Raw genomic sequence first — 27,570 nt, 5'->3', positions numbered from 1 at the left:
ATGGTTCTACCTTTGGTGTATCCCAAGAACTGGATATTTATTACTAAAATTATTACACAAAGATACAGGCTGAATGACAGAAATATAGTATAACAATAAAAATTACCCCCAGTTGGGGGTGACGGTCATCTCTGAAGCTCTGCAGATGTGGATCTCTGATCGGCTTAGAATGGCTTCAATATCGTCCTCTTTTGGTTCAACATACAGACGAAAGCCTGGGACTAAAAAGGATAGAAAACCTCAGAAATCAAACTACATTTCTCAGTTATCCGGAGATAGATTTTGAAAATGGTTGATTTGGAACATTTATGATCAATGTGTCTTCAAAAGGATAGAAACCGGACCTCAGAAATCAAACCGCATTTCTGAGTCATAAATGGCAGATGATATTTTGACAATGGATGATTTCATAAGTTTACAGCATCGGTGACCTGGACTAAAGTCATTCCGTCGTGCATCACTCATCGACCCCTACCTACATACCAAGTTTCATCAAGATCGGGCGAATTTGTTTTGACCGTATCACATCGACGATTTTTCCAACTTTGAAGACACGTGACTCGATAACCAGGACGAATTTTGAAAAACTGGCCTGACCAAATTTAGACATTGTTCCATGTTATCAGAATCCGAAGAAATTTCGAAGATCGTATAACAAGCAGTAGATGAGATAGAGTTTGAAAATGGACGATTTCGCAAATTGTGAATGGCCTTGACCTTTACCTTGACCTTCAATCAGGTCAAAGATCATACTGTCGTACATCCCTCATCGACATATACCCAGGCACCAAATATAAAGAAAATCGGAAGAAAAAAATGGGGGCGTACATACGTACGGACGGACGGACGGACAGACGGACATCGAGACTAGTTTTAACGAGATGACCTAAAAAAATATTACTTTGAAAAATGCTTATAAATCAATAAATTATCCAATCCCGACTGAGGCAAATGACTTAGTGAGATAAGTGATTTATCCTTAAATAAAACGGCTGTGTATTCCAAGATACAGAAGTGTTGATTTTATGTCCGGGTCATGCAGAATTCACAGTTCCAATTGAAATAATATTTTATAAAGAAGGCCATATCGTTTGTATGGGAATAGAACATTGGTGATATGATTTGAATTACTTATGCTTCAGTCACAATTGGCTCGGCGGCTGTAGGGTCTAAAAAATCTACGGCCATTAGCAATTATAGGGCGGCCGCAGTATTTCCATGGTCACACGATGTAGCAGTCACATATGTTTTTATTTTTCGGTTTTCCCAACCTTGACCGAACCCAGTACCTGCAGAGCCGAGCAGCGGCATGGCTGAGGGAGTCTCCATTGCAAGGCTTCTTCTTCTTCTTCTTCCTCCTCCTCCTCTTCTTCTTCTTCTTCTTCTTCCATTTTCCTTCACGCGGCGGCCTGATTCAGCATTATCTTATAAAACAAGTAATCTATAATCATGTACATTTTTCTCCTCATTGATAATTAAATAGTTCGGCAAAATGCGACCCGGAAACGATAAAAATGTTATCAGACAAAAAATTAACGGACATTATGGGACTAAAATAATCGAGTTATCAGAAGTTAAGTGGTCCGATAACGATAAATGGAAGTTAACTTCCGATAATAGTCTGATTTAAAAAAAAAGTAAACCGATAATTATCTGTTATCGGATTATCGCTTTTGTGCCCAACACTGGTGGCAAACACCTATACTCGGATCTCTAGCGGTAGCGCACGGTCGACGCAGACTGCCATGGAGGCTGTACGTAGGACGCATGGCGGGCATAGGGGAACCATGCGTTGACCCTGCGTTGCCCACAGGTAGTCACACAGACCGCAAGGCCACCGTACGTTGAACACAGGAATGCCTGCGGACTACCCTACGGCGACCGTGGAAATAGTGCAGCCGCCGTAATTTTTTGGGGGGTTGGCAAGATTCATTTTTCATTGACAAGAACCTATGGCAGCCGCACGAATAACGCAAGCCCACCGTATGCCCTACGTACGGTCGACGTGGAACACATCTACGGCATGGCTACGGCTTGTCGAATTGCTGCAGCCAACCTAGAAATGAAAAAAGTTATAACTCTGCACTATAATTCCATGAAGACCCCTACGGCCTGTAAAAGATAGCCATACGGTGTAGGGCCACCCTGAGGCCACCTCAGAAACTCTGCGGCCGGCGCACGTTTCTGTCAATTGGGGGGTGGGGGTACGTCCGCCGTATTCAAGCCGTAGAGCAAATGTGACTCATGCTTTAGGGTAGAATTGGTCATTTAAAATAAACCTAGAAGACCTGATAGAATTAAATCAGTCTCGTAAGGAAGAATATTTTCCACTTGGTGCTGATAATGATATTTGTGGAAGCACGATTTTGCAAACAAAAAATAAAAGAATTTAATAAGGTTAAAATAAATCATGCTTTTGCCCTAGTTTATCTCATGAAAACAGAAAGAACAGGAATTTATATAGTAAGTCAGGGAATATAAACTGATTTAACCAAAGGAAGTTGGGGAGGTATAGCCTGTCATCATATTAATCATACATTACTGATGCATAAATGCCAGAAAGAAGGCTTCAATAAAATTATAATTTCGGTGTCCAAGCATACCTGCAAGAAAAGGGTATTCGGTATTTTAATAAGTGTGTTTTACAACATAAGAATGGGGTGCCTTCAAGAAAAGATTGGCTTTATAATGATGTTGCCAAACCAACAAGCTTGGATTTAATGAAAATGTGAAATAATGAAAAGGTTTTAAAGTTGAGAAAATACAAGGCTCTTTTAGAAATTCAGAAGAAATGTTTTTGGTTTCCTGTTGTAAAAAAAAAAAAAATTGTATTCAAGAATATCAAGAAATGCAGATGAATATATGTAGAATGTTCTATGGGGTGAAAGTGGTTCAAGGCTAGGAAGGGATGAGGAAGGAATTGAAGAAAATGAAGCAAGAGAGAAAGAGGAGAGGGAGAAGAGAGGTGGAGGCAAGGGAGAAGAGAGAGGACAACGCAAAGGAGAAGCAAGAGAAGGAGGCAATGGAGAAGAGAGAAAGGAAGGAGAGAGAGAGAGAGAGAGAGAGAGAGAGAGAGAGAGAGAGAGAGAGAGAGAGAGAGAGAGAGAGAGAGAGAGAGAGAGAGAGAGAGAGGAAGGAGAGTGATGGAGGAAAGAGAGAGAATGGCTAAATATAAAAATAGGGAAACCAGTGAGATTTAAAAAACGATTTGACGTAATACAGAAAATAAATCGATCTCAACACACTGAGGAGGAAAACAAAGAATTAACAAGATGAGCAAAAATATATGGGTCAAGAGTATTAACAGTGATTTCAGGGAGAAGATTTTAATGAGAAAGTGGAGATATAGAAGACAAAGAAGGAAAAGATTATATTATTGATGATGTTGGTATAATTGAGTTTGGTTAAAGTTTTACATTTTTTTTCTTCAATAAATGGAGAGAGTGTATACATTTCTAAGGACTCTATAATTTTTTTAAATTCAGATTCAAATGAACATGTTGGAAACTCAAAAGGTTTTCGCACTCCATCGGAATTTTTCTTATAAATAAATGAGTTGTCTCAAATGTAAATAGAAAACCAAGATTAAAATACCTTGTACGTTAAAAGTAAAAATAATAGGGTTATCCAAAAATGGATATGTGTGGTGTATGACTCTAAAAAAAAGTAAATTCATCTCCAAACAAAAACGTGGGGGCAAATATGCAAAAGTTTTTTTTTTATCAGAAAGTAAATTTACAACTGGAATACCAGGGGAATGACATCACCCAGGGTATTCTTTCTGTAATCCTGGAACAAACTTGGACAAAAGATTAGATCAGGCAAGCAATCCCAAACCTTCGTCGAAACCTAAAAACAGAGTTGATGAAGTGTGTATGAAGCATGATATTGATTAGGAAATAGCACGACATTGGAAGAAAAACACGAAGTGGATCGAGAAATGTTGTATAATTTGTCTTTGATACAAAATCCAACCTTGAGAGAAAAAGTTGATAGGTTCATTGTGAAGAACATGATCAGTGCTAAATTGAAACTTGGCCTTGGAAATTCAAAACACTTATCGGCTCTAATGATATCATTAAGATTGAAGAGAAATCAGCTTATTAATTACATAAACCAATAATCACAAAGTTTAATAGAAGAAAGATTTATCCCAAAGAAGTTGATTATATCTGGTCCACTGACTTAATTGAACTCAATAATGATAACTCAATTGAACTCACCACACCCGGTTCGAACTGAAACCAGAATATGTGGCCCTTAATTCGGAGGCGGAAAAAGCCGGGGATTACTGTCCGATTCCACTTCTCAATTTTCAACCTGAAGATTGCACTGAGAGACAGAAGTGGATGAATCATCTGGCTACCAAGTTTCCCATGAAATTTTTGGTGCACAGACTTTGAAATTATTTGGTAAACCTTGCCTTTGTTTGGAAGATTCCAGTATCTGAGTCTGAACGGTCTGATGAAGCAACTGTTGGGGTTATCTTCAAGGCAAAGGTGTTGATACCCAAGTTCTCAACCCATGCAATGCATCAAATTTTTGCAATGCTACATACCTGTCGGCATTAAACCTGCCATACTGCGTGGTATTTCTTCATACCTCACAGATGATGCCTCTGCTCCAGAGACTGGAGAGCAAGGTGAAGTTGACGAACGTGTGGCAGAATTTTTGTTGAATTCAAACGACCCAGATTTGTTCTATGATATGCGTGCTCTGAATGGCCGGCCCAATGATGGTAAATTTGATCCTTTTTGGGATGAACTAGCAAAGTACCTTGACGAACATACAGCCGTAGATGACAGACGCCATGGTGATCATTTGTTTTTGCCCTTTGCCATTTCGTTCCGTGATCTTCGTCGTCAATTTGAAGAGTGTCTACCACCGGGCAGTGCCATTCCATCATAGTCCTGGATCAAATTAAACTTTTGACCATCAAATCCTCACAACAGAAATGCCATGCACTACACAGGGAAGTTCAAGGTCAAGTTTTCAGTGCAGTCAAGACTGCTGCATGCACAGCATGAGAATGCTCACTTTGCAGCTTTCCAATTCAAATTGTTGAGGGAAATGGCTGTGAAGTTCAGGGATGATAGTATAATGATTTGTCTTGATGATAAGGCGCCAGTACCCATTAGCAAGCCAGAAAAACTAACCTCAACAAATGTGAGATCTAATTTTGGATCTCTTGCACCTGCAAATGGACCTCGTTTATCCACCCTTGATCATGACTTCCATATTTGTGGTGCAGTACCATCTGCAATGCTCAGAGTCAATATCCCAGAAGATAGTAAAGACAGTTGTTATGGTGGAGATGTTCATGTAACAATGAAAGATAAGGTCTTCCAGCCATCTCATGCTCTTAGACACGGGGCTGACATTGTCACCATCCTTCAAGAGAAAAACAGCAGTGATGGAGTGAACTTGGATCGGCCTATATTATTCATTATTCGGATGGTGGGCCTGATTATCGTACAACGAACATCTCTGTCCAGCTGTCATTTGTCTCCATTTTCAAAGCCCTGGATTTGGATTTGCTCATTGCTGCAAGGACTGCCCCAGGCCTAAGTTATCTAAATCCTGCAGAAAGGATTATGTCAGTGCTCAACATTGCCCTACAGAATGTGGCTCTCTGCCGCCAGAGAATGCCTGATGACATGGAGTCTCTGATGTCAAAGCAAGGCACAATGAAGGCTGTTCGCTTGGCTGCAGAAAAGAAGTCCAACTTGAAAGCTGCCCAAGGGACATCACTTGAGCCGGTCATGCAACTTCTGTCAGAGCATTTTCTCGTCTGGTGTACAAGGAAGAGCTCATGAAAACACACTCTCCAGCTTCTGAAGATGAACTCGACCTTTTTCATTTGATGTTGGATGTTATCTGTGAGGGCTTCAGCAGTTTTGGTGCCAAAAAGAACCTCCCCAAGAAGATTGTGGCATTCATGGAGCAACATTGCCAGGAGAGACATTACACTTATCAGGTAGGGATAATCTCAAACTTGGGTGAGGCTAAAAAATTAAAATCTTATTTAAATGTAGTCCTCTCTTAAGCAGAGCAGAGTATGCTAATAGTTAAACCTGTCTTCCTCATTTCAGGTGAAGAAATGCACGGATGACAACTGTGGTTACTGCTCTATGAAGTCTGACAGACTTCAATGAAGTTCATTTCCTGCCGGATCCTATGTTGAACAAAGACAGTGGAGAATTTATGCCATTTGTGGAAGTGTATGGTACACCGACTGATGACAGTTCAAGGCCATCTTTGAAAGGAAAAGCACAAGTGACTGAAAATGACAAGAAAAACAAGACCATTCTGATATCAGGTATTGTAAATATGATAGTATTTGATTTTTTTTTATTGGTTCAGTGGTATCAGCATTTGTCAAATCTGCCCCAACATACTTTTATTTCTGTTTGGTCCAACTTTTAACAAAGCCTGCTGTATAAAATTTCGGGCTTCTTTTGCAGCCAAAGTTCGTAAAACTATCACTTGCTGTGAGTGTGGCCACAGAAGGTTGGTTTACAGTCCAAAGAAAGTCACTGGTGGTGATCTGCGAGCCCTTCAGTGCCTGAAGGAAGAACTTTCATACTCTTGTGGCACACTCTGTTCCCTCCAGACTCAAGTTACCACAACAAGATGATTGTGAAGGAAGCTCAAAATTGTGAAGTGCCTATGGAAGCAGCTTACTATGCTGGTGTGTTTCTTTGTATCATGTATAATTCTGCCCATTCATTGTCTTGTGAATCTTCCTTTTTTAAATGATGCTGTTTCCGCTTCAGGTATCACTAGCAGGTTTGATCCAGTTTGCTATCACTGTGGTGATGACGAAGATCTTGACGACAGTGATGAAATGAGGAAGTTGCAGGAGTATGGTATTGTGTGGCCGATATGTACAGCTTGCTTGGCGAGAGGGAAACAACCAGAAGTGCGAAACCAGAGGAAGGTCAATGGACAGAAACAACGCAAGAAATAACTGTATGTACTGTGGTGATGCTATGTGTAGCAGCCTGGGTTCTGATGCCATTGAAGTATCCCCATGTGCTTGATGTGACAGTGAACTATTGTTGAACACTTGAAAAATTGGACTACATGAAAAATTAGATATTGAACTTTATTTTTATTTTTCAAACTGTTTTCTTGCCAATGGCTTTATATTGCAGCGGGATGTGATATTCCTGATGGTCTTTTCTGTTTGAGGTACCATTACTGCTTTTCTGATTTTTCTTAAAGATGTGTTTTCATAGCCATTGTTTTTAATAAAACAGACAAATTTTTGCAAAACCTGAATGAGATTTTGCTCTGCGAGAATGATCTTTCAGTCTACAACTTGGACGGTAATTTTCTCAGCATTGTTACCATTTGTTTGATGATCCAACAGGTTTTGATAAGAAAAACATGCCAGACATTGTAAAAACAAGTTTTAATCCTTCTTTTTTGTTTTTCACATCAGATGATACAGTGAACATGGGCATCCTGCATTTTAATGGTCTTCCATCTTCAATGTTTTCTTAGATCCTTCTGGTCCGGGATTTATATTTATTTTCCCCCCACCTACCCTTGTCTTTTCCATGGAACATCCGAAAAACAAATCATAAAAATATATAATTTCTGAAAATTGAAATTATATTTATATTTATATTTCGACCCACCGACCCTACATTTTCGCTAAAGAACTGCATAAACCAAGTTATAAAATAACTAAGTCCTAATTAGTGATTACTTTATTAGTTCCCACACACAACATGTTTATGTAATTTTAAAAAATTGCTCCACCCACCCAAGCCCCACCCACACAAGCCCCACCCACACAAGCCCCACCCACACAAGCTCCACCCACCCACACAAGCCCCACCCACACAAGCTCCACCCACCCAAGCCTCAACCACACAAGTTCCATCCACCCTCACAAGCCACACGCACACAAGCCCCACCCACACAAGCTCCACCAACACAAGCGCCACCCGCCCAAGCCTCACCCACCCAAGTACCCCCCGCCCTCACAAGCCCCACCCACCAACACAAGCCCCACCCACACAAGCTCCACCCACACAAGCTCCACCCACACAAGCTCCAACCACACAAGCCCCACCCACACAAGCTCCAACCACCCACACAAGCTCCACCAACCTACACAAGCTCCAACTACCCACACAAGCCCCACCCGCCTGTGCTCTCCCACCTTTGACCCACCACCCCCCTCATCCCACCCACCACCCTTCCAACACACACACACACGGGGAGGGGAGGGGAGAGGGATGAGGGGGTGGTGGGTCGTTGGGGGAGTGCACCGACCCCCACCCCCCCCCTATTTTTACATCTCCTTTATTCTTTTCTTGTAATTCAAAATCTGATAATTATAAGGAAAGCATTTATAATTAAACAAAAGTAATAACTTTAAACAAAATCTTCCTTCGCAGGAGTCTGATGGTTTGTTTTGGTTTTGAAACTCGATCAACATATTCTGTTCAAAACAAAGAGTGAAGAACAATTAGGGTATATGAAGATGATTATATTTTGATAGTAATATAACAATAAATATAACATTTACCTCCAGAAGATAGTGTCATGTCAGATTCCTCCAGAAGATTAAGTTGTGTGTTTGGTTCATCCAGACAGGTGTTTAAACTGAAATAATAATAATAATCATGAGTCAAAGGCAGACACACACACACACACACACACACACACACACACACACACACACACACACACACACACACACACACACACACACACACACGGAGGCACAGATAAAGACATAAAGACACACAAAGAGACAGAGGGTTAATTTCTCACCTTTGACTCGACTCATTCAAGGTTAGAGGACGTGAGATAATTTTTTTCCATTTGATCGAATGACCCCTGAGACCCCCTGAACCCTAAGACCCTGTAGACCTCTAAGACCCTTAGATCCTCTTTTACCATTTAAAACCCCAAAGACCTTTAGACTCCTTTCTACCCATTACACCCTTTTAAACCTTTCAACTTTCACACCTTTCAGATCTTTTAATATTTTGCAGACACATTTGAACTTTAGACTCTTTTGAGACGTTTTAAGACCCTTTAGACTCCTCCAGATAATTCCGACTTTAGACCTTAAATTACACCCTTTAGACACTTCAGATTATTTTCCATCCTTTAGATCAATTTCGACGTTTTGAGGCCTTTCAACCTTAGGACTTTCAGATCATTTGACCTTTCCACCATTTCAGACTTTGGCCTTTCAACATTTACAATGATACCATTTTTGACCTTTCATTTGAAATCAATGACCTTTCATTTAGTCCATCCTTCCATTTATTTGCCACAAAAATACACCACACAAAACAAGTCCTGGTGAGGGTGTGCAATCTCTGATTGCTCTTTACAGTTGTTGTTTTTGAGTTGTCATTACTGAAGAGTTTAGGAAGAGTCTGTGTGGAAGAGTTTTTGTGGTAGGAGAGTTTACTCCCTGCCTCATTAGATCTTCTCCCATGTTGCCTGAACTGTAGCCCTGCCCACCGCATATCCTCATGTCCTTGCCTGGCCACTCCTTCATGCATTTTTTTTATCCAACGTCGAGGCTCGTATGAGAGCGAACACACAGAATGCCCAACAAGGGGAGTGGGAGAGGGAATTTAAACACAGTGTGGAATAGAAACATGAGGAGATCTGTGCAAGGAAGAGGGATGGGGCAGGGTACACGGGGTAAACAAGATTAACACTGCAGGCACTTTCAGGTCCTCCTTACACGACAGGGACTTTCAGGAAGGAAAGCAGAGAATTTGATGGAGGTTAGTTTGGGGTGGATAAGCGGAGGTAGAAAAAATTTAGATGGGGGAAGATAAGAGATGGTGTTATTTTTTTAAGAGATGGTGTTGATGGTGTTTAACAGCTGTTTTGCAGACTTTGAGGGAAGAGTGGGATTGAAGAATGTGTTGAAATTTGTTCCAAACGCAGGGAAAAAGAGGAATGAAAAGACAAAGGCACCACGGGCACTCATACAATATGATTGTGTGAGTGCCTGTGGTGCCTTTGCTCGATGATACCTGCAATAAATGTGTATTTATTTATTTATTATTTATTACAATCTACCTTTCATCGTAGACTCTCTGTGTTTGTTGTCTTGTTCTTGAATAAACCTTCTCTTTTTTTTAACGAAGAATACGTGCTCACCTGAATCCCATCTCCCACACACGCTAAAACGATTTAGTGTTTGGAAATACCAGGGGAAATTAATATTATGGAAAAAACTCAATTGTACAGACTGGCGGGATATAGATCCTGTCCGGAGGAGTAACTCTGCTTCCCACTGAAAAAACTTTTGCATTAGCATCGCAATATCACTCATTTATGACCAGTGATTTCTCCATAAATTTGATATATACTATTCTCATAATAAAGTTACACCTACAAATTTTGCCAGAGCAAAGACAAGTTAAAACTGTCCCGGCCAGTGGAAGTGACTCGATGAAAGCTCAAATACAGCACATGCATGAATGGCCTCACTTGTGTTCGTGTGTCGTCTCGAAATTCCCGTGTTTTAATGGAGTCACAAGAAATGTACTTCGTCTTTTGCAGCATATTTTACACAAGCACATCATACTGAAGCATAGAGTTGTCACTTACTTTTAATAAAACTTTAAATCACTTTTGTACAGTCAGTAAATCGTTTAGCACAAAATTTCACTTTTTGCGGCATTTCATATGCAGTTCATGAAAGACTCGAATGATTGTCAGGCGTATTTCCTGAATTCTGAGGCCGAATATCAGTGGATTCATAACAGCTGGTGCAACCACACCAATAATACCAGCAAAGAAATCGACTGTGGGAAGTTTAACAAATCTTTTCAGAAGACCTATGAAAACAAGTGAAAGAAACTGCGTCAGAGATGCAAAAAGTTGAGTGAAGCAGGTGTGTAATGCTTTCACGTTGGCCTCCGTTGAAGATTTACGACATTTTCTGACAATACAATAGGTGGAGTAAAATGCAGTTAAACCTGTTAAGCCATAAACAAAATATAAACCAGCCAAGGAAAATAAGATTGAAAAATACACATTTCCACAAGCTGACTTTGCAATCACTGAAGCGGTGCAACATACATCTTTAATCACAAGGGACAGGCTACAAAACATGAGCCTTGTTGTTATGAAAACATAGCTGATACTAAGTAACAATCCAAATATTGAAACCGCAATCGCGAGCTTAACAGCACCACCTCTGTTGGCCATAAGAGCAATGTAACTGTAAGGGTGGAAAATAGCCCAATGTCGGTCAACATACATCAACCATGTGGTAAGAAACTGCAGAAAAAGTGAGAAATAGATAATAAACATTTGAACTAAACAACCATTAAACGATATTACTTGTCGGAGTGTTATTATCCTTTCGAAATAGCAAGACACACCAGCAATTCCCCAAAAAGTATCACTGAGTGACGATAGAGCAATGTACAACAACATTGGTGTACTAAATCTGTTATACAAACAAGCCATAATGACCCCAAAGTTAAGAAAGACAGAAATGCCCAAAATGACCGTAAAAATCAAGACCACAACTTGTCCACCCTGGTCTGTTGAGAAGCCTGAGATTTCCAGCGTGACCTTTTGTGGCAAAGAGCCTTGACCTGTTTGGTTCATAATTTCTGTTGAAACACAATCCATCTATTGTTTAAAAGTTTCGATACATTATCTTGTGACAGTCAGGAAAAGTTCATTACAGACTAACATTATGGTTTTGCTGCAATTGCAGTGATTTGCACCAAAATGTGACACATCAAACAAGTCAATGATACATTTAAAATCCATTCAACAAAATTGGTTCAGTCAAATCATGAAGAGTTTGATCGCTGCAATATTGATTTAACTGTTGTCAGTGTGAATACTGAAGTTAGGTTACTGTTTTTCCTCCCCTCCTTTCTCTTCTCTTTTCCTGTTCGGCCTTTCTCTTACTTCTTGTGTACAACTGTTGATCTGCTGCCCCACTGTCAGTTCTTACACTGCGTCAACTTGCTCTTCCATGAGTAATGAAAAAAAAACTTTTTTTGTTCTTATTTATTACATGTTTGTTGGATTTCAGGGTTGGCAGGATACCTTGGAGGGGTGGGCACTCACCTTTGAGGTGTCGCACCTCAGTTTGAATCTCAATCCAGCTATAAACAGTCACTATCATGTTTCGCAGGTAGGGGGAGGCATCAATGTGTGCTCCATCCCTTGGAAGGACGTTAAGCCAGATCACTCATCTGCCACTGTCTGTCAATGCACATTTAAAATCGCATGTTCATATTCAGGAGGAGTTTGCAAGTTGTTGACAACATCCTGGCTAAATTCCAGATTCCTGTTACCTTCAGTTGAATGTCAGTCTTTGCAAAGCAAATTATGAAACACTTGGGGCGAATACCTCTACTAATGTAGATTCTCATTCGAGACTGTGGACCCAAAGATTAGTGGTTCTGAGCTGTGAAATGGTAGAAACCTCGATGAACAAGATAACCCAGCTGGTGATCGAGGGAGTAAATATTTATCAATTGTGTACAAGTAAATAAGGTTCTTATTTTAGCTAAACAGCTATTTTGAGGGTTGCCATTTCGATAAAGTTAAGTATCGAGTGTTTTATAACTGGTTTTTTTTATAACATCCTTTAAATGTAAATATAATGCTCTTGGAATATCCATTAAGTGTTTAAAAAACAATAGGATTTGGTAGGAACAGACTTGTGAAAAAATGATGCGTCTGTGTTTGTGTGCCTGCATTGCACTTGTCTTTAGAAGATACAAAGGTCATGAACAACGATGAACATTTGGGTCATAAAGTCAGATTCGTTTTTTTTGAGAAACACTCAAAGGAACCTCACAGACCCTCATCACATCAATAATTAACTGTAGTCTGTGTCAAGCTGGCTCAATATTTAAAGATCCAAATTATTGTTGAGCAGTGCAGAATCATCACCTTTATTTTCATTACATTTATTATCAGATTTGGTTGAGGGAGATGTGGTTGCAACCGCACCAACACCAAGTCTTATCCCTCGACTGTGTCTGTTTGCATGTCATTATACCCAATCCCTCTTGCTTCAAAAAAGGCAAATGGCTGAAATGGCAGCATTACTTTGCTTTCCACAAGGCTAGCCTACCTTTGCAACCCTTAGTTGATAAAAACGTATCGTTCTGTTCTCAAATTGAAATACCTTGTCCACTGTGTTCCATCCATCATATCATTTATGTGTCTATTTGTTTATTCGAGTAAAGTCAGTTCAATTGATATTTTAACAGACTACTAATTTTATTTCCACTGCTTTGATTGGCAAGGCAATCCTCCATGAATCCTTACTGACATCGGCAATCCCGTCATGCGGGCCCTCCAGGCTGGAATTCCCATCTCGGCCTACCTAATGTGGGCAATTCAAAGTGGTGTTATTTCCACAGTGATACTTGTTCTGGAACACATTGTACACTTGGAAAAAAAATTGGGATGTACTGCTACCATATTTGGCATTGCTGGACCATACTGTAATGATTTTGTGCTATAAAATGCAACAAAAATATAAATTTCCAGAAAGTTATGTTTTCTGGGGCACTATACACCTGAAAATTATTTTGGGACAGACCGTAACCATTCTTTGCCTTGCTGGACCACAATAAATTGATTGTGATGGAAAACGCCAAGTGAACAATAATTATTGTAGTTCTCTGACCTGGACAAACGTCGTGATGATACTGTCGTGATGACATCATGACTGCAAACCCAGAGAGGGCCTTCAGCAGTGCAAAGATGTTAAAAGGCCCTTCTGGGTTTGACATATTTGCACTGCTGGAGGCACTTCTGGGTTTACATTCACGATGTCATGGTAATATTACGGCATTTGTCCAGGTTGGAAAATTTCAATAATCATATTCGTTGAACAAATAAATATATGCATGTGTATGTGCATATATATATATATATATATATATATATATATATATATATATATATATATATATATATATATATATATATATATATATATATATATATATATATATACACGCATCACCTCCATTGTGTTAAGACATTAATAAGACAAACCATATTACTGCTTCTACAAACAAGACAAATTCAACTCAGAAACATAACTCCGAAGAGACAACAAAACACAAAGCGAACAAATTTGCACAAGTGGGTAATATTATGTCTGGACCAGACTTTTTTCTCTCACTTACTTGATAAAGTATAGAGGAATCACGGCCTGTGGAGCATACAACACCTGCCCTATTCTGCATTATTTAAATAAAACTCAAGTCCAAGGGGAATTATTTCGCAGCTAAATGTATAATGCCCTGGGACAATGGAATAAGCTGGGCAGTTGGGGAGGGTCGGGCACAATGCTTGGATGATCACTTGTTGCATGGAGTTTAAGACTCTTTAATTACCTTTATGAAGAATTTGCTTCATCTGAGACTGAGAACCCACCTTTGCTGACATTGCAAAGAAACCATCTTTAAATGATGTAAATATTGTGTTGCAGAGTCAATTTGACATGAAATGTTTGTGAAGTCACAAAAACAATTAAAAATTGAATACAGAGTTGCGCTGCAGCATAATTTTATAATTTTAAGGTAATTTAATGAGTCCTGGACTGTTGATCACATGGTAAAGACACTGTTTTGGTGTCTCAAATGTTGTTGGTTTCATTTTGGCTCAAGGTAATAGCATTCAAGATTTTGTTCTAATCTTCTAAAAAATGAAGTTTGATCTCTGAAGATTTACCAAGTTTCGAAAGAGATTATTCCCTGCCCCACACAGGCCTTTAGCAATTCGGGAAAAACAAGATAACCTTTAAGAAGAAATTATTCCATTGAACTCGAGTCGAATGAACGTATGATGAACAAGCTCAAATGAGCTGAGATCCTCGTCCTCTTAGTGATGACATCATAGTTATCAGTTATGTATCGTGTGTGTGGTAAATTATCTCTAATGCCCTCTTCGATTCCATCTGAAGTATTCAAAAAGCTTGCGTTGTTTCGGAGATAATTGTTTATGCGATTTCCATTGCGATATTATGACGTCATAACTTTTTTCTTGGATGAATTTCCTCAATCTGAGATAGTTACTGTCTGCGTGTGAGCTTTCTGCATGAACATGTCAAGTTTCAAAATGTTCTGATGAAAACTCTTGGTTGCAAAAAAAAAAAATTCAGAAAATAGTGATGACGTCATAAAACGAATATGACGTCATTGTGATGTATCAGATTTGCGATAAATCATCTGTGCAAATGCCCCCGTTTGATTCCCACAAACAGAATTCAAAAAGCTTCCCTAGTTTCAGAGATAATGGTATCGGCGATTTCCATCAGCGGTGATGTTATGATGTCATAACATTTTTTTTCTAGGAAGAATTTTCAAAATCGGAGATGGTTACTGTCTGTGCATGGACTGTATGCATATACATGCCACTTTTGACGAAGAGCCGATGAAAACTCTGGACTGTGACAAAAAAAAAATGTGAAAAATAGGAATGACGTCATAAAAACGGATATGATGTCATAATGATGTATTATTTGTGCGTTAAATTATCTCTGCTACTTCCATTCCCGTTCCATTTCCGCAAACAGAATTCAAAAAGCTTTCCGAGTTTCAGAGATAATTTTTTTGGGCGATTTCCATGAGGGGAGATATTATGACGTCATAACTTTTTTTCTTGGATGAATTTTCACAATCGGAGATGGTTACTGTCTGCGCAGTGTCTTTTTACATATGGATGCCAAGTTTCAGGAAGTTTCGTTGAAAACTGTAGGCTGTGAAACAAAAAAGTCCACAAGAAGAAGAACAAGAACAACAACGTGAGTAAGACTGAGAGATCCTCTGACAAGGATCTAAAAAAGATAAACACCATTTTTGGATCTTAATGGTTGAAGCTTCAACTTTGGCTGAGAGCAGCAGCAGTAATTCTTATGTTTTTTTCAAGCTCCAGAAAAAGAACTGATCATTGAAGTATCATGTTCAATAACCTGTCCATCCAGGACCATAAAGATGCTAAAATCGAATTTGATTTTTGTTACTGACAATAATGAAAGTTTCATGGTCGACTCTTGCTTTGTAAAAGTAATGTCACCTATTTCTTCTAATTGTATCACAAAAATTGTACTTCATCTGAACACCTGTTCCCTCCGGGAGTGTAATTACCCCTCGCTCTGGCAAAGTTAGTTAAGCACTTGCACTATGCCACATGTACAGTGTAAAATTGCAAGTCATCTCCAAAGCTGACTTGAAATACCCTCTCCAACCACCACTATGAAGAATAATATGGGACACTTTTAACAGAGAATTTGTTGTGTTCCCACCCCAACCCCCACCTCACCGCCTCAGCCCCATGACTGAATTTTTCGTGCCGAAAACCTTCCCTGGCACACCCCACGTACAAACACCAAGTTTTACTCATCCCATTCAGCAGTTTAGGAGTTCATACAAGTCACACACAGTTTAATAAAATGGCGGACATGTGTAAGTTTTGTAAGGTAGAAGCAGAAAGCACAAGTCACCTCCTGTCGGGATGTAAAAAAACTCATGTTAGAACAGCTGTACACACAAAGGCACAACACAGAATGTTGAGTAATCCACCTCCTTAAATCTACCATTCCACCTCCTTAAATCTACCTTCTCTGAACTCCTCAATTGTTTTACCCCCTCCTTACTCCATCCATCTTGCTCCCCACCTTACCTCCTCTTTTCACTCCTCTCCATTGTTCTCTGCTTTAATAACAGTTCCCCCTCTGATATTCCAAACTGAATGGTTTTTCAAACATTTGTGGGCTCCATTCCAACCAAACACAAGTATCTCACTGTCACTCAGTGCACTCCTCAATATCTCAAACATGCTCTCTCTTTCCTGTCATCACACCTACCTCTCTTCCCACCCCCCCCGCAAATCTTGTTCCTCAACCCATCTGCTCCCAGCTTTACCACATCTCTACAACGTCTCGTAATTCCCCTCTCTCCACCCCTCCTTTCTCCCTCCTCCCCCATCACGGTGCCTGCTATCATCTTTGCTCCCTCTGAAAACTTCCCTCTCATTCCTCCATCTCAATTCAGCTGCTTTCTCCCTCTTCAAGGCAAACTTCACTCTCTTTCCCGACCGCCCACCTTTCTCAAAAGCTCCGCCACAACTTTCTCCCTCTGTTCTCTCCCCTTACCCATCCCCTTAAAATCTCTCCACTCACTTTCTAATCTCCCCCATCACTCCCCATTCTCAAAGCTGCATCCCCCTCTTCCCAACCCGTCAAATCTCATCACACCTCCCCCTCTTCCCAAACTCTCAAATCTTGTGCTTCCCCATGACCACTCCCTTCTTCACCATACCACTACCAAGTCCCAGCCTTCCCCTCTCCCCACCTCTCTCCACCTCTCCCTTCTTCCTCCTCCCCCATGGCCTGCCTGCTTTCATCGTTTCCCCTCTCCCTCAAACCTTCTCTCTCAAATCAGCCACCTCCTCCCTCTTCAGTGCAAACTTTCCTCCCTTCCCCCATCACCCTTCTCAAAAGCTCCACCTTGTCCCCTCTCCTTCAATTCTCCCTCCTCCCCCTACCCTTCAAATCTTCGCCCTCTCCCCCCCCTTCTCAAAGCTGCCCCAGATTATATCCACAAAGGTTCCTCCTTCCCCCACCCTCTCTCTTCCAACTCATTCCCCCACATCCTCCTACTTCCCTTTGCCCCGTCTCTTATTACTCCACACTGTGACTCATCCCTTCACCACCTAGCCCTTTGTCCTCTTCCTCATATGACCCTCTCCCCTACCTCTTCTGCGATCTTGAACAAACTGTCAACATCTCTCCCTACCTCCACCTCTCCTCCATTGTCATTCCCTCACCCGCCCCTCCACTGCACCTAAAGCCCCCTCCCCTCTCTCTTCATTAACAGTGTGGACCTCAAACATCCGAGGCCTTCACTTTAACTTGAGTGATCTTTCCATACAGGCTGTCACTTACAAAGCAGACATAATCTGCTTAAAAGAAACTTTCCTCCATCAAGGCATCTCTGATTCCATAGCTTATCACCCTGGTGACTCCATCCTCCAGTGTGATGGACCTGAGCCTTGTTCTGGTGGTGGAGTGGCCCTCTTTATCAACAAAACTATTCCTCACTCTACATGCACCACCCTCACTCCTCCACACCCCCCAGGAATACCTCTGGCTCCTGCTTCCCCTCTGCTCCCACCTCTTGTTTATATGTTTGTTGTCCCATACACCAAACCGTGATGACTCCATTTACATCTCCCTCGTTGAAAACATGGACCAAGTTCAATACTCTCATCCAAACTCTCTCTTCCTCATATGTGGTGCCTTCAATTGCCATCATGCCAGTTGGCTGGGTGTGAGCACCCCTCTCACCTTCCATGTCACTTCAGCAAAGGATTTCTGTGACTCATTGGGACTGACACAATCGATCAACTTCCCGACCCAGTTCTCAGCCAATGGTACTGCATCTCTTCTGGATTTGATTTTGACAAATTTCAAAGAAAATTTATGTTGTTCTTCTTTTGCTCCAATCAGTTCATCTTACCATATCCTTGTTAAAGTGGTCATGTTTATAGCCATTATTAGAGAACCACCTCAGTGCCAATGAGTCTGGCATTTCACTCAGGCCGACGGGTAGGGATTTAAGCAACCATCAAATTTCTAGGCTGGTCTCCCATTTCTACTCTCTCTGACATCAACTAATCCTGGGAATCATTTCAACAAAATTTGCTCCCTCTCATGCACAGATTTATCCCATCTCATCTTCAGTTGGCCTACCCTTCCTCACACCCATGGTACTGCTTTTATAATGAAAAAATTTCTTCTCTTACTATTCATTGGAGATGACACACCAAAGCTCCTAACCACTCATCCTTAGACATATCGCTTGTCACCCTCACAAAAACATCATGGTCCTCCATCATGCAGTTGATGATCCCCTTGACTATGAACAGCATGGTGCGAGGCAGTAGTCCTAAAACAACTTGCCTTTGCCTCTTGGAAGGCAAATCCTCCCGAAAGCAATCTCATTTCCTTCCACAAAGCTCTGAACAAGTATATGTCTACCATAAGAAGAGCCAGGAAACAACATTTTTCCAATCTCAAGTATGAACTCTCAAATCTGCCCGCCTCCTCCAAATCCTGATGGCATCTTGTTAAGTCTATTTCTGGTGTATGTTCCCCCTCCATCCCTCCCTTCCCTCAACTGGCTGCACAGTTGACTGCACATGAAAAAGCTGAATGCCTAAACTCTGTGTTTCCTTCGAAATCTAGAGTCCCAAACCCATGGCTTCCTGGACCCACGTGACCCAGTCACTCCCAGCTGCTCCTGAACTCTATGTACTTTTCTCCTGACAAGGTGGAGAGCTTGCCGTCAAACCTCAACTCATATTCTGCAACCGGTCAAGACAGCATCAGTCCTCATGCCCGAAAAACCTGCTCGCTGCTCTTGCTCACCCTCTCTGTTCTATTCACACTCTCATTTATTCAAGGTCATCTGCCATCTGCTTGGAAATAAGAAAAGATTACTGCTCTGCATAAAAAGGTACAAAAACAGATCCCAACAACTGCAGACCACTAAGCCTGCTCCCAATCATCAGCAAGGTCATGGAATCCATCATCACTTCTGACATCAAATCATTTCTATTCTCCAATGGCTTGATTTCTGATCATCAATTTGGATTCAGACCTGGTCACTCTACCATGGAAATGCTGCTTCTGCTTTCAAAACAATGGATAAATGTCCTCAATGCCAGACATGAGATCAGTGCCATCTCCCTCGACATATTATGTGTTTTTGATATGATCTGGCACCCCGCATTGCACACCAAACTTCTTGGTATGTTATCCAAGGCAATCTCCATTGATGGCTCGCAGACTTCCTTTTCTGTTGCAGTCAACATGTGAGTAGATGATAAATGGGGGTTCTGGGATGCCCATTCAAATGAATGGGGGAAAAGGGAAAAACTTTCTGACTCAGGCCCCAAAAGCTCAAAATAGGACACTGATTTTCTCCCCACCTATCCCCTTCCCTCCCATACAAGCAAATGTAAAATTGAGACAATGAAAGATTGGGAATTAGTGATAAAAGCACTTCTTCCCTTTCATATTTTCATTCCACTCAAAGAGCGAACCAACGAATATTTGCACCTGTTCTACTTTCGGGAATAACTTAATTTTCTTATAACATTCATTTCCATCGAGTATATTCACAAAGAATAACTTGGAATTTGGTTCTTGGGATAAGTGTCTTTGTTGAGCAGAAATGAAATGATAAACTTCTCTTAATGCTCGTATTTGACCACCTCCTGAGCCAAATATCATTTTGAGATTGTCGTAAATTGTTTTTCCATTGTTCAATTGATAACGATCAAAGTTTTCAGTCCATTCAAGGATATTAATTTTTTTTCTTTACATCCTCCAACTTATTTGTCATTAAATTTATCAGCATATTTGTTTTATCTACTTTTACCCCGGTTATTTCTTCAATAAGATTTATTTGATATTTCTCACATTCTTTATGTTTCCCATCTCACATTCTTTACCAAGGCTGATTACATCTCCACTCTTTGGTTTGGTTATTGCTTGGTTCTATAATTTATAAATCAGTGAAAAGACACCCCTTAACACTTACACTTATAACCATAAGGGATACTCTTGATTCCATTCTCTAAAATATATCTTTTATCACCAAAAGCTCCTTATACTTTCTTATTTATCTCTTCTGTAAATAAATGATGTTTATAACTTCTTATTGTGTTCATTTTTCTGTACTCTTCTTTCTTTAAGGTTAAACAGTTGTAATAATGTTTAAAGTTTATTGTTCCTTGTTGCATTTTTCTTTATTCCCTTTTGCTGATCACACCTTTCAAAGTTATTATTATCAATATAGGTAAAAGCATAAGACTTTGATCTCAATCCTATAAATTCACTCATGACCTTCCCACCCAGTTCATCTTTAAACTTACAAATAACCTTTTTATTCTTTGATGAAAACAACACATCACCTGACTTATAATTACTTGTGTCATATATATCAATATTATCAATCATATCCTCATATACATCACTTGTCTTAGTTTCTAATATAAAACTATCTGAATCCACACATAACAATGACACATTATCCTTATACTTTGATTTTAAATTATTATAGTAATAGTCATACATTAACGACTTTGACAAGTGAAGAATTAATGTTCCGATATAAATAGGTTTTTCCATTTCAATACTCTCTTTTTTCAAATGAATGGCAGAAAAGATCTCTGAAAACACCTCCACTCGTTCAAAAATTGGTCTATTAATTAACTTTGAAGCCTGTTTCCAAGATGAAGCAAGTCTTATGCTTTGTCGATTCCTAACATTTTCCATAGTCTTTCCAAATACAGCATTTTTTCATTAATTTATAAAAGTCCTTCTCAAAATAACTTTTGGCTTCTGTTCTCCTTTTTCTATTAAAATCAAGACACTTCCTTAATCAATGACTGTTTAAATTTCAAAATCATATGAATTTTCCTCACTCTCAACCCAGCAGATATATATTGTCACAAGATCCTTTGATGCAAAACATAACTTTCTTTATAATTTAATGTAATAAGTAGTTTTCTGTAGATTTACCTTTTATATTAAATGACTGTTGGTAATCACTTAACCATTCTTTTCTTAGACTTTCTTTATCAGGAGCATAAGGTTGGTCTTTATGTTTGTGATGAAGTTCTTCTGGATATTTTAAATCAACCTCAAAATAATATCCAATTTCAGCTGCATCCAAATATTTTTGAAAGGAGACAACAATGTCTTGTAAAACTTTTTCATAATGTTTTTCTTTAACCCATTTAAGTTTTCCATAAGGGAAAGATTGAGACATAGCCCACCCATACAAATTGTTATTATCATAATACATCAGGTAAGAGTTATCCTCATTCTTGTTATAATCAGGAAGATATTTGTTATTTGCTTTAGCATACCTCCAAGAACCTTCTTGAGATTTACCTCCTCTTTTAGCCTTCTCTATCATTAAAAGCATATCTATATCAATGATTAATTCCAAATTCTGTTTTGTCATTTTTAACATAGCACTCCAAGCCAAACTCGAGGCTGTGTAATTTATGGTTGTTCTAAGTTATAATAAGTTATAATAGTGAGCGGGGTCTAATCAATGAGAATTTTTATGATGACAGACTGTTCTAACAGTTTCAAACACATCCGCCAATAACAATACATCAGTTTTAAAGGCCCGGTCACACCTTGACGTTTTAGCCAGCGATGGCAACGTATTAAAATGTATGTAAAACGCTGGCTGACGTTGAACTTTTGATGTTTTTTTTTTAAGATTCGGACGTATTCATAACGAGTTGGTCGTATGCATAACATATTAGTAATGGACACAGAACGTTTCGTTGTATTATAGATAACTTATACCAACGAATGCTGACCTGTTGTCGGCCTACACAACCGATGCCCAACGATAGTCTAACTTCGGCATAGCGCGTTGCACACATCGCCGACGATGTCATGACGTAGCCTATTAAAAGGCTGACGCACAACGATTCGAATCATAACTGCCGTAGAAATGGAAGTGTCAACATCGCGGTCACACCTTGGCGATCTTGCCAGCGCATGCCGACCTAAGAAAAATGTGTCTAAAACGTTGGGGCACGTCAAATACGGTATGAGTAAGTTTGGTATACGTGAGTAGAATGCTAAAGTACGCTATCATACGTCGTAGTAAGTAGAGTACGTCAAGAAATTTTAAACATGTTCAAAATTTTACGACGTACTCAGCGTATGACACACGTTCCGCATGCGATGGGGATAAGTTTTACACACGATATGTGGACGCTTATAAGAGTCCACATATCGTGTGTAAAACACGTCAACACACGTCCACAAACACACGTTCAAAAACACACGTCCACAAACGCTACTTATAAGCTACTCATAAGTCGAAACACATCGCGGTAATGTCTTTTTTATGCGAAACTTATTTCTAACTTGTGTTTGACGTGCTTTGAGCCAATTCTTTACGTAGTCCCAACACACATCGACGTATGTAGACGTATTCCAATGACGTCTTCCGGTCGACAAAAAAAAAAAAAAATGAACGTGTTTCTAGGTTACAACTGCCATATAAAGACGTGTTCCCAGCGATTTTGGGAATTGGTATATAAAAATGCTGCTCATAAAAGGGAACCCAACAGTGTTTTCGAGTTCCTTTTTGAGTCGATGTCCATGTCAGCAGTATCAGTATCAGTATCAGTATCAGTATCAGTATTAGTTTTAGTAGTAGTTTGTTCATGTTGGCAGTAGTAGTTGAGTGTGAGGGGGAGGGTGTGGGTTATGATGGATCCTCCTTGCGTCCGCGTGTCCACGGGTAGGTTCATAGGCTGCCACTCAACGATTTAAATGGCTGCATCTCCACTATTGAAAGTAGACGCTTGCGCTCAACAATTGGATTTTTTTACACTCAACGACTTTTAAACGGTACCACTCAGCCATTTTCATTGTTTACAATGAACGATTTAAATTGCTGTGACTCGCCTTTGTTTTTTGACGCTGGCGCTCGGAAATTGTAATCGTTTCTATTGAACGTGCTAAATCACTCAAACCCCACTATTGAAAGTAGACGCTTGCGCTCAACAATTGGATTTTTTTTACACTCAACGACTTTTAAACGGTACCACTCAGCCATTTTCATTGTTTACAATGAACGATTTAAATTGCTGTCACTCGCCTTTGTTTTTTGACGCTGGAGTTTTGAAATTTGAAGCGTTTCTTCTGAACGTGTTAAAACGCTCAAACTCGACTATTTTAAATAGACGCTGCCGATGGACAATTGGAATCATAGCCAAGCTCGACATCGAAGTGTGAACATCCTCGTCATGCCGAAAAAAGTTTGAAGAATGCTGCAAATAAGTGTCCTGGCCGTGGCCGTGGACGCTGACGCAAGGACGATCCATTATACCGACGTCTTTCAGCCTATGAGTAACTTAAAAGTAACGTCTGTCGATGTGTGGCAACGATCGCGTAACGTGCCAACAACACGTTAATCATAGGTTAGAAATAAGTTTCGGGTACGCTAAACATTACCTCGGCGTGTTTCAACTTATGATTAACTTACAAGTAGCATGTGTTGACGTCTGTCAACGATCGCAGACCGTGCATACAACTTGTGGCCAGCATAGCGGAACGTGTGAGTCATACGCCGGCATACGTCGTGAATGAAAAAGCATTTCAAGCATGAAAAAATTTGAGGGCAACCGAAAAGTACAACGTTTAAAGCCAACGTACAACGACGTATGGCAGTGTTTTTCAGCGTGCTCTCAATGTTATCAAAACTTACCCATAACGTATTCAACGTGTGCCAGCGTTTTAGAAAAAAATTCAAAAATCGGCATACGTTGGCTAAAACGTCAAGGTCTGACCGGGCCTTAAGAAACAAATCATGATATTCTCCAATATTCTTTATATTCAACTTCTCCAAAACCTTTTTAGCTTGTGTATAATCTCTATTGGAAATATGACTTTTATTCAACTTACAATAGAAACTTTCCCTTGAAGGAAGTTGTGTTTCTTTAAACTTCTCAAATGAATCCATCTCATCATACAGATATATCCCCTTTTGTGATAAGAGACCAATCTCTTCTTGATTTGAGAAATGTGATTTCAGATTCGGTAAGCTTTTAATATTTGATGCTAAGTTACATAATGGACTTGCCATAAACTTGTATGTGTCAAAAAATCTGATATGGGTTATGGGGGATTTATGAATTGTTTTTGTGAATGAGATGTATTTTTGATCTGTGTTCGGAATGGCAGAAATATCTCCAGATGTCTTTGAAAGTTCATTTATAAATAGATGTGTATCATAGTGAGCGTTGTTGTGAAGAAAGACAGGAATAAAGTTTGGGGGCTTGTAATTAAGATTTCAACGGGAATGAGTTGGACCTCTATATTTTCCAGGAAGATGACAATGATCCCGAACTTTGACCTCTCCCTCAATGTTCTCCTCACAAATATGACAGATACTGTTCATTCGAAATTCCTTTTTCTCTCCCTTTGTTCATGACATTGGTTTGTAGGTTTTAACCATTATTTCTCTTCGTCTTATACAGTCTTTTTCCAATCGTCTTACAAACTCCTATTGAGCGTATTCCACTCGAGAAAGTTCTAACTTTTTGAATTCATCACTAACAGATGATGTGATATAATAACAGAAACCACAAGGAGTATATTTTTAATATTTATTTGTGTATGATTTATTTGGATTTGGAGAAATAGTATCTATCTTTTCAAGGATACTTTCAAAATCAGCATGTATCACAAACAGATGTTTTATAGAATTTTTAAAATCTTTGAATGATATGTTTGAACCTGCTTTTGGTAAATTTATTTCGGTTGATTTATGATCACTGCAATATTTCGAATGTTGATTTAATCGTTCTTTTGTATTAAAGGAGTTGAGACATTTCTTACAAGGAAACGTTTTACATTTTTTCTTATATAGATGTGATTTGGTTAATCTTGATAAATTTTGATGAAAACATCATGTGATTTTTTCCTTTGAACTAAAGTTGAAAAGGTCAATGTGTGTCTCATCATTTTTGTAGTTGTTTGAAATTTTTAATATCTGACCTTTGTTTGTATCCGTTAATCCATATACATGAACAGATAGATTATTCATTTTCTCAAATTTAGGAATAGCTCTCAATGACATTGGAAACTTTAAATCTTTAACATTTAAAGTATTCTCGTATTTCTTATAATGTTCACCCCTTTCAGGTTTCCATTGTGGAGGATGTAAGTGAGCAAGAACAGACCATAGAAAACATTTATTATCTTTGTTTTGAATATTAACAAACGCTTTCTTAGGTTTTATTTCTTTTGGGAAATCAATATAAGAAGAAGCTTGAAGAGGATCTGATTTTAAGATGTGCACATCGAAAAAAAAAAAATTTTAATAGCAAATCCACTACCAACTACAATGTTATCAACATCTTGTTCTTGTCTGGAATCATAATAAACATCACATCTTACAAAATCTTGAAACGATAAGATAAAGTGAGGGTTTGTCCTCATATAGGGAGTAGTTTCATCACCTTCTCTCACCAGCTCATCAAAACACACTCTCCAGCTTCTGAAGAAGAACTCGACCTTTTTCATTTGATGTTGGATGTTATCTGTGAGGGCTTCAACAGTTTTGGTGCCAAAAAGAACCTCCCCAAGGACATTGTGGCATTCATGGAGCAACATTGCCAGGAGAGACATTACACTTATCAGGTCAGGATGATCTCAAACTTGGGTGAGGCTGAAAAATTAAAATCTCATTTAAATCTTGTCCTCTCTTAAGCAGAGCAGAGTATGCCAATAGTTAAACCTGTCTTCCTCATTTCAGGTGAAGAAATGCACGGATGACAACTGTGGTTACTGCTTTATGAAGTCTGACAGACTTCAATGAAGTTCATTTCCTGCCGGATCCTATGTTGAACAAAGACAGTGGAGAATTTATGCCATTTGTGGAAGTGTATGGTACACCGACTGATGACAGTTCAAGGCCATCTTTGAAGGGAAAAGCACAAGTGACTGAAAATGACAAGAAAAACAAGGCCATTCTGATATCAGGTATTGTAAAAATAATGGTATTTGATTTTTTTATTGGTTCAGTGGTATCAGCATTTGTCAAATCTGCCCCAACATACTTTTATTTCTGTTTGGTCCAACTTTTAACAAAGCCTGCTGTATAAAATTTCGGGCTTTTCTTTTGCAGCCAAAGTTCGTAAAACTATCAATTGCTGTGAGTGTGGCCGCAGAAGGTTGGTTTACAGTACAAAGAAAGTTACTGGTGGTGATCTGCGAGCCCTTCAGTGCCTGAAGGAAGAACTTTCATACTCTTGTGGCACACTCTGTTTCCTCCAGACTCAAGTTACCACAACAAGATGATTGTGAAGGAAGCTCAAAATTGTGAAATGCGAATGGAAGCAGCTTACGATGCTGGTGTGTTTCTTTGATTCATGTATAATTCTGCCCATTCATTGTCTTGTTAATCTTCCTTTTTTAAATGATGCTGTTTCCACTTCCGGTATCACCAGCAGGTTTGATCAAGTTTGCTATCACTGTGGTGATGACGACGATCTTGACGACAGTGATGAAATGAGGAAGTTGCAGGAGTATGGTATTGTATGGCCAATATGTACAGCTTGCTTGGCGAGAGGGAAACAACCAGAAGTGCGAAACCAGAGGAAGGTCAATGGACAGAAATAACGCAAGAAATAACTGTATGTACTGTGGTGATGCTATGTGTAGCAGCCTGGGTTCTGATGCCATTGAAGTATCCCAATGTGCTTGATGTGACGGTGAACTGTTGTTGAACACTTGAAAGATTGGACGACATGAACAATTAGATATTGAACTTTATTTTTATTTTTCAAATTGTTTTTTTTTTGCCAATGGCTTGACATTGCAGCAGGATGTGTTATTCCTGGTGGTCTTTACTGTTTGAGGTACCATAACTACTTTTCTGATTTTTCTTAAAGATGTGTTTTCATAGCCATTGTTTTTAATAAAACAGACAAATTTTTGCAAAACCTGTATGAGATTTTGCTCTG

The 27,570-nt window shown here is 39.4% G+C and overlaps 1 protein-coding gene across 6 annotated transcripts; it reads left to right on the top strand.

The window, feature by feature from the left end:
- The first annotated feature begins 74 nt into the window (after positions 1-74).
- On the top strand, positions 75-27,553 carry LOC147033212 (uncharacterized). 6 transcript variants are annotated; one of them, XR_015055489.1, is made up of 8 exons: positions 75-5,977; positions 6,093-6,319; positions 6,508-6,691; positions 6,777-6,972; positions 26,078-26,245; positions 26,361-26,587; positions 26,733-26,959; positions 27,055-27,553. XR_015055489.1 is itself a non-coding variant. In XM_085871366.1 (8 exons), exons 2-4 carry the CDS (start codon positions 6,178-6,180, stop codon positions 6,968-6,970), a joined length of 414 nt encoding a protein of 137 aa, XP_085727492.1. In that variant the 5' UTR covers positions 75-5,977; positions 6,093-6,177; the 3' UTR covers positions 6,971-6,972; positions 26,078-26,245; positions 26,361-26,587; positions 26,733-26,959; positions 27,055-27,553. The 6 variants fall into 6 exon arrangements, 3 of the variants coding, with proteins under 3 accessions (XP_085727492.1, XP_085727494.1, XP_085727493.1); XR_015055488.1 differs by having other exon boundaries at positions 6,465-6,691; positions 27,058-27,553; XM_085871366.1 differs by having other exon boundaries at positions 6,614-6,691.
- The last annotated feature ends 17 nt before the right edge of the window (positions 27,554-27,570 follow it).

The sequence above is a fragment of the Eptatretus burgeri genome, chromosome 2 (assembly GCF_056783735.1).
Source record: "Eptatretus burgeri isolate ZD-2024b chromosome 2, Ebu_testis_v1, whole genome shotgun sequence".
Classification (NCBI taxonomy): Eukaryota; Metazoa; Chordata; class Myxini; order Myxiniformes; family Myxinidae; genus Eptatretus; species Eptatretus burgeri.
The sequence above is the reverse complement of the archived record's forward strand: the minus strand, read 5'-3'. Positions and strand labels throughout refer to the sequence as shown.